The sequence below is a fragment of the Xiphophorus couchianus genome, chromosome 6 (genome assembly GCF_001444195.1).
Source record: "Xiphophorus couchianus chromosome 6, X_couchianus-1.0, whole genome shotgun sequence".
Classification (NCBI taxonomy): Eukaryota; Metazoa; Chordata; class Actinopteri; order Cyprinodontiformes; family Poeciliidae; genus Xiphophorus; species Xiphophorus couchianus.
The window spans coordinates 27,596,473-27,610,308 of record NC_040233.1 but is presented as its reverse complement, the minus strand read 5'-3'; the positions used below and the strand labels follow the sequence as shown (position 1 = coordinate 27,610,308).

General features: G+C 39.6%; 2 protein-coding genes across 3 annotated transcripts; both read right to left on the bottom strand.

The window, feature by feature from the left end:
* Window positions 1–3,886: 3,886 nt before the first annotated feature.
* On the bottom strand, window positions 3,887–9,415 carry znf622 (zinc finger protein 622). 2 transcript variants are annotated; one of them, XM_028020248.1, is made up of 7 exons: window positions 9,270–9,415; window positions 7,418–7,976; window positions 6,370–6,639; window positions 5,733–5,895; window positions 5,486–5,598; window positions 5,276–5,419; window positions 3,887–4,540 (listed from the first exon to the last, which is right to left on the bottom strand). In XM_028020248.1, the coding sequence occupies exons 2-7, from the start codon at window positions 7,968–7,970 to the stop codon at window positions 4,410–4,412; spliced, it is 1,374 nt and encodes a 457-aa protein (XP_027876049.1). In that variant the 5' UTR covers window positions 7,971–7,976; window positions 9,270–9,415; the 3' UTR covers window positions 3,887–4,409. The 2 variants fall into 2 exon arrangements, with proteins under 2 accessions (XP_027876049.1, XP_027876050.1); XM_028020249.1 differs by having other exon boundaries at window positions 9,266–9,393.
* A 687-nt stretch (window positions 9,416–10,102) lies between these two features.
* Window positions 10,103–12,656, bottom strand: LOC114146270 (tripartite motif-containing protein 16-like). Its single transcript, XM_028020206.1, has one exon. The coding sequence runs from the start codon at window positions 12,000–12,002 to the stop codon at window positions 10,296–10,298; it is 1,707 nt and encodes a 568-aa protein (XP_027876007.1). The 5' UTR covers window positions 12,003–12,656; the 3' UTR covers window positions 10,103–10,295.
* Between the last annotated feature and the right edge of the window lie 1,180 nt (window positions 12,657–13,836).

The window sequence follows — 13,836 nt, the reverse complement described above, 5'->3', positions numbered from 1 at the left end:
CAGAGAAAATGTAATGTGGTGAAACGTGGCGACCCGCTGCACTCCTCCTCTTCCTCCTCCTCCTCTTCCTCCCCCTGGTCTTAAAGGAGTCACCTGCAGGCGCGCAGATGCTGTCATCATCATCATCATCATCATCATCATCATCAGCTGCTGCTCAGACCTCAAAACATCCAAAACAAACCAGTTTTCACCCAGCGGAGGAATTAAGACCTGAATAACTAAATACCAAATTTGGCCGCAAATTCAGGAGTTTCTGGAAGTTATTGGAAGTGACTGTTTTGATAAAAATGGGTAAACCCTCAGGGGCGCTGCCCTAGAGGGGGCGCCAGAATATGGTGTAAAATGTAGTTAGCATTTTCTGTATTTAGCAGCCGTGTATGTAAATGATGACATCTATAACAGAGGCACGCCTGTACTGTGTTCCCATATTCCTCAAAAAGTACAAAAAAGTTCAAATTTCCAAGTTTTTTCTGCCGTCTGTACCAGTTCTGCAGGTCAGAGTTGAGTTCTCAGTCATTTTCTCAACATTTTTAAAAGTTAGCTGTGAAGCTAAGGCTCCCACAAACCGAACCCTGTGAGGTCAGACAGCCGATGTTCCTGCTCTGGGTTCCTGTTGCTCCTTTTTGACTTCTGTAAATAAACACTGGAAGCTGATTGGATGGAAACAAAAACACAAACCTGGAAGGAGAATTAAATCTGGAGTCCATCTTTCCAGACTCATCAGGTTTTAAATGATTCGTTTTCCAGACTCTAATCCATGTTTATCACAAAAAACAATTTCTCAGTATTTATGTCAGAAGTTACATCAGCAGGAGAAAAAGTCTAATTAGACCAAATTCTCAAATAATTTCTTCTTCTTGTGTTGGTAACATCAGCCTCCAAAGCAAAGCCAACAGTTAATTTGTTACATTTTTGACCTGCTCCATCTCCCCAGTACTGTGTTCTGGTTTATCTGATCGGACCCCAGTAAACATTCAGCTGTGTGGCGCTGCCTCTCTAAATTAAAGTCTGTTATAAGTTTCCTCTGAATAAATGGGAAAGACCAGCTGGGTTTAGCTAAATGAAGCGTTTCCAGCAGGAATCTCCACGCCGCTTCACTCCGTCATCGTCTCCGAACCTGAAGAGAAACTTTGAGGATCTTCAGACGTTAAATCATTTCTGTGAGAAGAATCCATTTCCAAGAACATTCTCTGTTGTTTTTTTTTTCCTTTTGAGGATGTCTTTCACTTTCCGGAGAGCGGGTCCAGTAATGGACTCTAATGTAGCAAAGGAAATTATCCACTCATGTCCAATCACTACCTACACAGCGCCGATCAATACCAGGTCCCCAGGGCTCAGAGGGAGACCGGGATCATGCAGACTGAAGAAGGGATGAGAACTAACTCACTATTATCACTAATATCACTATTATTACTATTATTACTAATATTACTTCAGCTCCTGGATTCAGTTTTCAGTTCTATATGAGTGAATTTTTTCCTTATTCAGTTTCTTATATTGCACTAATTAGAACTTCACTGTTCCATTTTACTTAAACTAGAACTATGTGTGTATATCTATATAAATAAATATCTAGACAAGCTTTATGAAATGCCAGATGTTGCTTTGATCTGAAACTATTCTTTCAGTCTCAACAGATGTGAAGCTGTAGATAGAAAAAAGGACTAAATTTCCACCAAAACTCTGAATTAATCTCAGAAATTTTCTAGAAATAACTTTGACATTTCTGAGCTCAAAAGTAAAAGAAAATTCAAGAGAAAAAAATTATGTTAATGTCAGAAATATTTTTACAAAATATTAGAAAATTTCTGAGTTCAAAATTCAGAAATCTGCCAGAAAACAAATTCAAACATGTTGAAAAAAAACCTGGAAATTTTCTAAACTCAGAAATAGAAAATTGAAAGTTTCAAAAGTAAAATATTTTCTGCTTTTCAAGCTCATAAATTTCCAAGTTTTGTGTTGAAACTTTCTGGGATTGGTTTCCAAATTCTGACTTTTTCCAAATTCGGACTTTTTTTTTCCTCCAAATTTTGACTAAACTCTGACTTTGATCTCACAAGATTAAAGTCAAAATTCTGTTTTGTTTTTTGCCGGTGACCCTAATCCGTAGTCTCCTACCAAGTCAAATAAAAAAAATAAATAAATAAATGTTCCTCCATGTGGGACTTCCACCATCAGTCCAGAATAATGGGGTGATAATCTGCGGATTTCCTCTGAGGATCAGACGCTTCAGAGGAAGTTTGCACAGGAAAGTTTTTGCTGATAACAGAAATTGTCTAAACTCAGGAGTTATACAACGATTTGTCATTTCATGCAATAATGCAAAACAAGGCACCAAATCCACTCAATCATGCTGTTTCCAAGCATCAATTTAAACTTTTCATTAACAGCAGGATGTCAGAAAAACAGCAACTTAAAGACTTTGAAGGAAGCTCATAAATTCTTGGTGAAACTCGTCTCATAAATCAGCATCTGAGTCGTAAACGAGCCGCTGCGGCCCTCAGACATCCATCACTCCTCTCTGACTCGCACAGATATAATGCTTCATCTCTCTCCCACGTCGTCCGGATCAATTAGTCTCCTCCTCGCCGTCGGCCTGTCTGCGCCGCCCCTCCTCCGCGGCCCTTTCCTGTCGGCCGTGTGCAGCGGCGGCGTGCGCCCGGGCAGAGTGCCCCAAACCTCCAAAACCATCAAACACACTCAGGAAGTGGAGCGGCTGCCAAATATAAAGTGGAGAACCGCAAACAAATGGAGTAACTGAGCTCATTAATGCGGCGCAGCAGCGCGGAGGGGTCACCATGACATCATCCGCTCCAGGCTCACGCTCATTCACAAATCTGACGTACGAGGAAGAGGAGGGAGAGACGAAGTTCGGCTTTTATTTTCATCATTTAACAGAAACGGGTCCAAGTCATAAATAATACTATTATAGACACGGTGGATTCTCTGAGGCTATAACAGCTAAATGTTGAAAAACTAAATGTTTATCATATAAACAAACCAAATTAATGCAACTTTTATTAAAAATAGGTTTTTGTATATTAGCTAAAACTGTTACCATGTCCTGACAGTATAATATGAGACAGATCATTTCCTGGGCTGCTATTGTCATCTGAATGAATGCACCGCTCCGGTCAGAAACAACCAATCAGAGCCAGGAGGAGGGACTTAGCGCCGCCAATCATCCTCGTGAACATGTTGCTAAATGTGCTAACAGCGGAGAAACTGTTTACCCACCGTCACTGATGGCTATGCTAACCACAATTAGCATTCACAGCATGGTATGCTGATGTAGCAAAGCTGATTGACAACGCTAAGACCCGCCTCCTGGCTCTGATTGGTTGTTTCTAGTTAGCGCTGGGAAACGGCAGAGTGGATTGGTTTTTTCACACATTATGTACAAATTTACTTATTTATTTCAATAAATATGTAAAAATATACATATTTTAACAAAAGTTACATGCTGCATCTTTACCTGCTGCTGCAGTCCGGAGGTACGGCAGACCATCAGCAGCCGCCATGTTTGTGTTAAAAATGTTGAAAGTTGACATGAAATATGATTATCTAATTATGTGTTATTGGAAGATATGGTTAACGATACTTAAGCACAACTATATAGTCATAAAAAGCAAACAAATATTGATATAAATTACATAATTCAGTATTCAGCTATCGACTAAAAACAGGCTGTGTAACGCTGGTCACACTCAGAGCCGACCCAAGGAATAAGAGAACCAAGCAGCTGCTAACATTTTAACACGGACCAAAGATCTAGGACCTTAACCTGTTTATTGGGAATTTAATTTAATGGTTTCAGAAGACATACATTAAAATATTTTAAATAGTTTAACATTTAAATTTAAGATTCAAAGGAGTGAAGCATGAACACACTTCATGGATTTAATCCAACAGTTTCTGATCCGAGACGAGTTTCAGTTTAAAGTTTTCAGACAAAAATAATTTCCTCAAACAGCTGCAGAAAAAAATGATGAAAGGAAATTTGGTGTAAATTTTTTACTCAATGAGTGAATGAATTTAAAAACCAGGTTGAATCATTTCAGAAGCATCATCAGTTTGAAATCATTTTTAATCTAATTAAGCCTCACCTGGAGGAGAACTCCTGAATATTTTCATATTATATGTGTGACTGTATTAGTAAAACGTAAGAATAATTTGATGAATTTGAGTTTTGCTCTTTATTTTTACTTTAACGGTTGTTTTTCTAACGAAGCTGATCAGATTCAGTTCAGTTCAGGAAAACAGTTCCTCCTTTTTTCAGCTTTGCGGTTCGTTTTCAGCTCATCTCTGCTTTTCAATCAAGACGAGACAGAAAAGTCTGAGTTCCCCTCGTTTCCCGGCAGCCATCATCCAGCTGTAGCAGTCTGTGTCGCAGCTGCTTCCTCTCCCTCTCAGAACATAACCTGGGCTCTGAAGTGCTTCTGCTTGGTGGCGTTGTTGCTCATCCCCGTCTTCAGCATCCAGCGGGATTTCATCCTCTGGACGTACTGCATGTCCCTCTGTCTCTGCTGGACCGAGCCGCCTGGACGGACGGACAGACAGACAGACAGCAGGGGACAGACAGACATTTTGTTAAAGACACAGGAGGACAAACGTCCTGCTGAGGGAAGTCAGGGAATCACAAACAGTTCACTGACGTCACAGCTGGGTTTATGTAGATTTTTTGCGTTTCAACGATAAAAACACAAATCTGCTGTAAATATGAATCATGATTAACTGGTTATGGTCTGGTTGCTATGGTTACAATGATAGCTCCAGAAGAGCTGATAGGTAATTGAACCTACATTTAGACCTGAACTGATCGACTTCTGCAGGATGTTTCAACCATAAATGCTCTTTGCCTCCTTGTCCTATTTTATTATAAAATATTTATTTTTCATAAAGATTTTTCATAAAATATATAAAGATACATATATTTTTAAAATTGTTCTTTTTATAATGTATATCTATTTGATCAAATAAATGGATAAACTTTTTCACTGGGTCTGGTATATACAGCTGTCTATACTTTGATATATTAAAGAAAAAAGTTTACAGGAGGATGAATTATTGTTTAGGATATAAAAAATATTTGTTTGTTACTATTATTAATAGTAAACAAGCCAAATTTTGCTACAAAAAAGGGAAACGTTTTTTTTTAAAATCACGTCATGAAGCATTTCTAACCCAGAAGCATCAAACTGAGGATTCAGCCTCCAAAGTTTGATAAATGATCTTTTTCGTCATATTTTACTGCAGAGACGCAGCGGAGTCTCACCTGCGTCTCCCGCCCAGCCCAGGGCTCTGTACTGCCGCAGGACCCGGCCCACGGCGTTCCCGCTGCGGCCCGGAACCACGGCCCGCTGCGTCCCGAACCGCTGCCGGTAGTACCTCATGAGGGAGCGGTGGCCCACCTTGGCACCTGAGGAAACAAGCAGCGGTTTGAACGGCTTCCAGACCAAAACCAGCAGCTGGAACCGAAGGTCACCTGAAGGCAGCGTCAGCTCCATCGTCTCATCGTCGTACTCCAGGTTCTTCTCGTCCGGCAGATCCTCGTCCGTCCCTTCAACCGCTCCGTCGCTCCGGTCCGGGTAGCTGCTCCTGTTGGACAAACAGCAGCAGCACATCGGATCACGATTCCACAAAGCAAAGGAGGAAATCTGTTCCAACTTCAGGAAACAGTAAAGTTCATCGTCTCAAACTGAAGGTTAAAAACATCTAAACCAGAGAAACACCTGAAGTCGTAGAAATCTGCGAACTCCAGGGCGGTGTCTCCGTCTGTGAACAGCTTGCAGTGGCTCTTATCCGTCATGTGACTCTGCACCGCCTCTGTGGAGTAAAACGAACGCCCCTTCTCATTGCACCACAAGCAAACGTTCCCAGCACCGACTTTCTCTCCTGAGAAAAAAAAGTTCAGAAATCTTCTTGTTTTGCAAAATAAAACTGAAATATTTTTGAAATAATCTAAAAAAAAAAAACTCAAATAAATAAGGAGATTTCTGTGATCCAAAAGTCAAACCAATGCAAGGAAAAACAAAGTTTTAGATTAATGACAGAAATTTTCTAGAAAAAATTTCTAAGTTGAAATTTTTTCTAAAACATTTCTAAGATTAATCTCAAAATTAGATGTTTTTTTTGGCAGAAATGTACCCCTCCTTTTAAATTATGTTCAAGTTTAATGTTTCTTTTTTACTCAGCAAATGAAAAATTTAACCCTTTATGTTCTGGATAGAATCTTCAAACAAGAGAAAAGTCAGGTTTAAGAAAATAGCCACTTAACAGTTGATAAGATCAATCTACTCAGTATCCGATATATAAAGCTAAATATGTAAAGCATGATGAGGAATGTGCAGCGATGTCCGTGGGACCCACCCAGGTACCGGACGAGGCCCCTGAGGTCCACCAGGAACTCCACGTCTGGGATGAAGAAGCTGTGGACTTCGGTCATGTGAGCCACGTTCTTCAGCAGCGAGCGGGAGCGGTGGGAGCAGAACAGGCAGTGTGTGACGGGGACCGAGCCCGGCAGGGGGCCCGACGTCCCCGAAGAGCCGCCTTCCTCCTCCTCCATCAGCTCCTCTTCATCCACATCTTCCTCCATGTCATCATCATCATCGTCATCCTCGTCGACATCCTCCCACTCCTCTGGAGGGTTTTACACAAACAGGTCAGACACTTTTCCCACAGTGAAATTTATATATTTTTATTTTTTTATTATTTATCTATTTATTTTTTTGTGTGTGTTGAAAATTTCTTAATCTGGGATCTGAGTTCAAATTTCGTACCACAAACTGAAGCTGGTATGATAATAAATAACCTTGAATCCTTGAATATAACATGTCTGTCTAAAACACATCCTGAAAAAAACACTAATTGAATAAAAAAATCCCCACATTTCAATGACTTTAATGTGTAAAATATAAGATGGTCAATAAGTCACTGAGCCATTATGAGTAATAAAGATTAATTACATTGAAACAATCCAATCTAAGAGCTGAGATAAATCACCTTCATGCTAAATTAAATGTTCAGAATATAGAAAGAAAAAAGTCCAAACAGACGATAAAAATGTCCTCACTAAGCTTTCTGGTGTTTAGCAAATATAATTTTAGTAATTCTAACTGAACTAAAATAAGAAACATTTGGTCTGATTTAATTTTGGACAGTTAGAAAAAAATGTTCATGAGTCTTTTTCTGATGGGATTTAAACTGTACATTTCCAAATTTTGTTTATTAATGAAACTTTATATTCCACATTATTACCAAACTGTGCAGTTTGAATATTAAGCACTTTCAAGGACTTCACATAGAAATCAAAAACTTTCCAAACCCCTAATAGAAATCTGGGATTTTCAAGCACCAACCCTGAAAACAACAAATCTTCTTCATTTAAACATTTAAATGTTTTTTATTCTCTGTTTACCTTCTGCTGCTGCCTCTCCTCCCTCCTCTCTCTCCCGTCTCTTCACCTGCTCCTCCAGCCACACCAAGCGGGGCGGTTTCTCCGCCTTCGCCGCGGCGGCGGTCTGGACCTTGGCCGGATTGGGCCTGTGCTGCTCCCTCAGCGCCTGCTGCAGCGCCTCGTTCTTGGCGTCGTTGTCTTCCTTCTCGTCGCAGACGCCCTTCTCCAGGTTCTTCTCGTTCATCCTCTCCACCTTCCTCTGCGCCGCCAGCAGCGCCTGCCTCTCCGCCTGCTGGTGCTTGTGGGACTGCAGGTGGTTCTGGTAGGCGTTGGCGCTGGAGAACTTCTTGTTGCAGACGCCGCAGCTCTCGGTGGCGGCGACGTGGGTCAGCTGCTGGTTGGCGGCGGCCCGCTGCGCCAGCACACGCTCCTGGAAGTTCTCTGCGGTGACCGGTGGCATGTCGGCCACCTTGCGCTTCAGGTTGTAGCGGTGCCAGTCGGTTTTGTAATGCGCCCGCTGCACCTCGCCGTCGGCGAAGGCCACCCGGCAGCTGATGCACGTGTAAGACGCCATGGCGACCTGAAGGACACATCGCTCATGTTTAGACTTCTCAATCACAATAAAGACAAAAATATAACTCTTATTATCAGATTAAAATACAGAAATCCGTCTAAAAGTTTCTGTTTGAAATGTTTCAAACCAAATGTAATAATTACTTTTATTTAACCAGAAAATAAAATAAAAAAGTCAAGTGAAAGTTTATTTCTATAACTCATTTACAACCTCAGTGCTTCAAAACAATCACAACTTCACAGGTAGACAGATGATAAAACAGAAAATAAAATTAAGTTTGTTAAAAATTACTAAAAACTGATATGAATAAAAACCAAGATATACTTAATTTCAGCTGCAGTGATTTCACACAAAAACTGAAATCAGTGAAAAGGGGGACTAGGGTTAGGGTTACCCTAACCCTAGTCCTCTTTCTTTAATAGGCATGTCACAATAAGCAATAAATCAATTAATCACATGATGAATTAAAACAAGCTCAACAATTTCCACTTGTATTATTTATGGTTTTCATCTTTTCTCTCATTCTAACTAAAATTGGATGATAAAAGTTTCAGTCTGCTGAAACAGACCATTTTGTTTCCAGAGATTTCATAATTTATTTTATTTATTCTTTCTGTTGTTTTGTTTATTTATTTGTGGATATTTACATGTCTTCCAGCTCCAGTGCTTAATGTCCATTCGATTTGAAAGTTTATTGATCTTTGAGAATGACTTGTTGCATTATTATTATTATTTTAAGTAAGTTGAGTCCTTAAGAAGCCTATATCAAAGAGAAATGTTTTTCAATAATAATGTTTGTGGCGCTATGAATGCTGGGACATGCAGTCACAGCCACCCAGACCTTAAAATCATGTGATCCCTGGTTTAAATCACAGGTAGTCGCTTCCCTGATGTCAGTCAGCATGAGTTAAACTCGTCTTACTACATTTTGTTGCTGTTTTGGTTGTTTCTATATTTAACTGAGACCCATTTCTGTAATGTCAGCAGATAAAGACCGGCTGAAATAATAAAACGGTTTCTGGGCAGCTTCTTTCATCACATTATTTCAGAAGAAATTTAAAAACTTTTACACCTCAGCTAGCAATCTGTTAAACAGATTATCAATCATTTTAGCGATTACTTAGAAAAGATTAACCATAAAACGATACATGTTTAGATAAACTGCCCTGATATCTGTTAGCAACAAGCTAGCCAAACTCCCAGCTTAGAGTAAACAGCCGATAAATAACTGAAGTTCGAACCTTTTCTACCTTCAACCCCATCTTAGAAAAACTGCTTTTACATCCAGTAATTACTTACTTATTTAACGTTTTCGCTGCTAAGACTGAGAGTCCGAGCCGTTTATTCTTGTAAACACGAGGGTAAACTGAGCTTTAAACTTCTTCTTTGAACTTCCGTCCGAATCCCGAACGGCGCTCTATCGCCCCCTTCAGGAGATACCGACGTTCTCATCATAGAAAAAGGCTTGATACGTCAGCACGTCCGCCATGTTGTGAGTGTCAAGTGAACACGGAAACTGGCTTTTCCGACTAAAGCAAGCAGCGAAATGGACTTTTAATTCACTTTTGGTTTAATAGCATTTTGAACAAAGATTCACATTCATTGACACAAACACGGAACAATATGCAAATCAAAATAAGGTGCAACAAAATCTCACCTGGGAAAAAATCTGAAGGAAACTACACTCATTTTTCTAGTTTGTTTTGTTGAGAAGATTTAAATGACAAATTCTACAGACAGATATTTCTGATGCAATAGTAATTTTTTTAGGAGAAAGCTTCTGATAAGCTACATTTTTATATTTACATTTTAGTTATCTGTTAAAAATACTGCTAGATCAGGGCTTCACAAAAGACACCAAGTAGGGTATCGTAAAATAATTTTCATTGTCATAGGAATGTGAGCCCTGATGTGTATTAAGGGCCAATAGAGACAAAATTAATTAAATGAATAAAATTAAGTAAATAAATGTACCATTAAGTGTCTCATTAAATAATGTATTATGCATTTTAAGTGATTAAAGTACATAATCCAAAATAATTTTTATAAAATAAATTTATTTAAAAACTTATACAATTAAATAACTATATGTATTTTATGAGGTTGCCAATCTCTAGCAATGTTACTTTAAGTCACAAGGCTGAAAAGTTTGGAACCCCAGACAGCAGCAATGAAAACATTTGCTTTGAATTTTCAAACAGGGTAAAATAACATGTCCAAAAATTTTAAGAATAGACGAAAGTGACTCTCCACAGTATTTTTACATAAAACAGCAATACAAAACACGTCACAGAAAAATTCAACACAGAGAAATTCAAACTCAGTCTATCTGAGTTTACAGAACTCTGCAGCGTCTTTGGTGTAATAAATCCAAACTCCAGCATGTAGCGGCTCAGTGAATCTGGTCTGGACTCTGTGGATCAGAGTCATGGATCCAGAGACGCTGTAGAAGGACAGAATACCTGCTCTGTGATCCAGGTACACTCCGACTCTGGAGGAAACTGGACCTGAGACAGGAGTTTTGATGTTCTTGTGAAAAAATGTATATTTTTTCTGGTAACAATCCAACGCCCAAGACTTGTGATTCCGACCAAATGCACATTCATTCCCACCTCCTGCTCTGCTGATATTATTGTATGAAACAGCTACAAATCCTCCCCTCCCTCTCCACTCCACCTCCCAGTAACAACGTCCAGTTAAACTCTCTCTGCTCAGAACCTGACAACACCCAGTGAATCTGCCTGGATGACTTGGATAAGACTGAGGTTGATTCATCAATGCCACCTTCCTGTTCCCCTCTGATAGCACCAACTGTGTGTGAGCTGTGTTTGGATCCAATGTGATTTTACATGCATATCTTAAAAAGTCAGATTTGCTCTTTGGTTCTACTTCTGGCAGTAGAACACCCACCTCCCTGATTTTCAGAGAGATGATTTTATATGAGTCTCTCAGGACGTCCTGTAGTTTCTCTCTGAGCTCTGACACAGCTGCTGCCACGTCCTCAAAGTGTCTCAGAGGACGGATGTTGATGCTGGATGAGTGTGTAGACTCACTGAGTGCTGGCAGTGAGGGGTAGTTGAGGAGAAACTGGTTGTGATCCTCTGTGTGTGAGAGCTGCTCCAGCTCAGCGTCTTTCCTCTTCAGCTCAGTGATCTCCTGCTCCAGCTTCTCCTGAACATCTTTGACTCGACTCACTTCAGTTTCCTGCTGGGATCTGATCTGCTGCTTCACATCAGAGTTTCTTTTCTGGAGGAGACGGATCAGCTCAGTGAAGATCTTCTCACTGTCCTCCACTGTTTTATCAGCAGAGTGATTGATGGCCTCCACCTCCTGTTGAAGCAGCTTCACATCTTTCTCTCTGTCCTGGATTCTCTGCTGGATGTTTCCTCGTCTCTCCTCCAGCTCTCTCTGCCTCTCAGTCCTTTCTGCTGCAGCTGACACTGTGTCATGGCCTTTATGTTCATCCACAGAGCAGAGATAACAGATACACTTCTGATCAGTGCGGCAGAACATGTTAATCACCTCATCATGCTTAGAGCAGATGTTCTCCTGGAGGTTCTTGGACGGCTCCACCAGCTTGTGTTTCTTTAAAGGAGCCACATCATAATGAGGCTGAAGGTGTTTCTCACAGTAAGAGGCCAGACAGAATAAACAGGACTTGATGGCTTTCAGTTTTCTCCCAGTACAGAAACCACAGGCCACATCTTCAGGTCCAGCATAGCGGTGATCAGCAGGAGCAGCTTGGAGTCCAGTCTTCTTCAGCTGCTCCACTAAAGCTGCTAGCATGGTGTTTTTCTCCAGGACAGGCCTTGGTGTGAAGGTTTTTCTGCACTGAGGGCAGCTGTACATACCTTTCTTATCCTGTTCATCCCAGTGGGTGTTAATACAGTTCATACAGTAGCTGTGTCCACAGGGAATCGTCACCGGATCCTTCAGTAGATCCAAACAGATCGGACAGGAGAAAGTTTCTCGGTCCAGCTGAACTGCCTGCTGCTCCATTTCTGCTTTCTGTAACTGTGACTGTTGAGTCATACCTATATTTAAACTTGAGCACAGAAGGGGAAGGAACAAGCAAATATGTGACCTGACAGGAAATGGTGGGAATACCAAGAGGAGAGCTGTTGATCAGGTTTGGTCACAGTAAAATGTGACGCGTGTTTCTGTTTGAGTAAAGACTCAACCTGAAGGTTTTCTGTCAATCAGTTCTACTGTCCATTAAATTTTATTATGAGCTTCTTTTAGACATTTACTGGATAATAATAATAAAATTTTCTCCCTGTCTAAAAAAACCAAATGCTGATTTTTTTTTAAATGCTGGAGTTTAGTTCAGAAAGCATTTCTTAATGACAAAATATAGAAAACCTCAAGAACTTATAAACGTCACTAAATCCTAACTTCTGAGTAATTACTCTATAATTTTAGTTTTTAATTCCGTCAAACTGCGATGTTTTGTTTGTTTGTTTAGATTTAAGCAACATTACAGGCTCCCGGGTCTGCAGCTCCCCCTAGTGGTGAACATCCTAAATAGCAACTCAACAGAAATTTTTATGAGGATCAAAGATCATAAGATTTCCATCTGCTGACAAAAATACTGGCAGCAGCAGCAGCCCACTGAAATAATGAAATATAAACATCTCAAACTGAGATTTCTTGTTATTCTTGTATTTGTTTTGTTGACATTTAATTTTTTGATGTTAGATCAAGTTAGAAAGAAGAACTATAACTCCTGGAAATCCCCTCATTTGTCATTGGTGGCTTTAAAAAAAATATATATATAATTAGATAAACTAAAATAAAAGTCAACAATATTCCCTCATGTCTACAAATAAAAATATCATTAAGATCGAACAGGATGCTTTAAAATAATTTATTGAATTAATGACTTGAATGACATTAAAGTACATTAAATATTAGCATTTTTAAATTATTTTCCACCTCAATCATATTTTGTCCTTAAATCCCATGCAGTAAGCTAATCCAAATTCACACAGCTGAGCTTTTGAATTATGGCAGAAATTAATAAATAGCAATCAGTGGTCTGGTGGAAATACAGGCTGGGAGTTTTCACATTATCAAGCCTCATTCTGGGTCACAATAAGTCAATTTGTTTTCCGTTTTCTGCCATCTGCTGGTAAAATAATTGAGATGCATCACTTCTGATTAATGTGGTCAGAAATAATTGCTGGATTTGTTTGGTCAAATAATAAAAACAATGTAATCTTGATTCTTTATTATTATTTTGCATTCATATGACCTTGCAGTTTAAAGCAGAAACTGTCACAGCTGGAACTAACATCATAAGGTGAAACAAATATCAAAAATAAAAATGAAACAACAAATGAAAGAGGATAATATTGTGGATAATAAAAGTCAGTACAATTATATTATCAAACTTTTATTGTTCCAACAGAATTCACAGTCAGTCTAACTTCTCTGTTTTTCCTCACTGGGATCCCGTCTTTCCCAGCAGCTCTCCGCCATAAATCCACAAGATCTCCTAAAGTTCCTCTGTTGGATGTTTCTTTAGATATTCATGCATATTATTCTGAGACCAGCTGCACGTTGCATCAAAAGACAAGTGAAAAAGCTGCAAAATGTTTGATAAAGTAAGGAACACTAAGATCCTAACGCAGGAGATACAATGAGCCTGATTATCTTCTTTAAACCTTCATCATCAATCATCCAGTCATGAACAACGTTTTCATCTCAGCCTGAAAAATGTAACTATGCAGTGACTGTCACCATTAACTCGCTCACTTCTTTGGATTTCTGGGTAATGTAGTTGAAAGAACTAAACTACAGGACATCCTGAGAGACCCATCAGATTTCAGGTGATGGGTTAGGATTGCTTCTGTGGAGTCAGTAT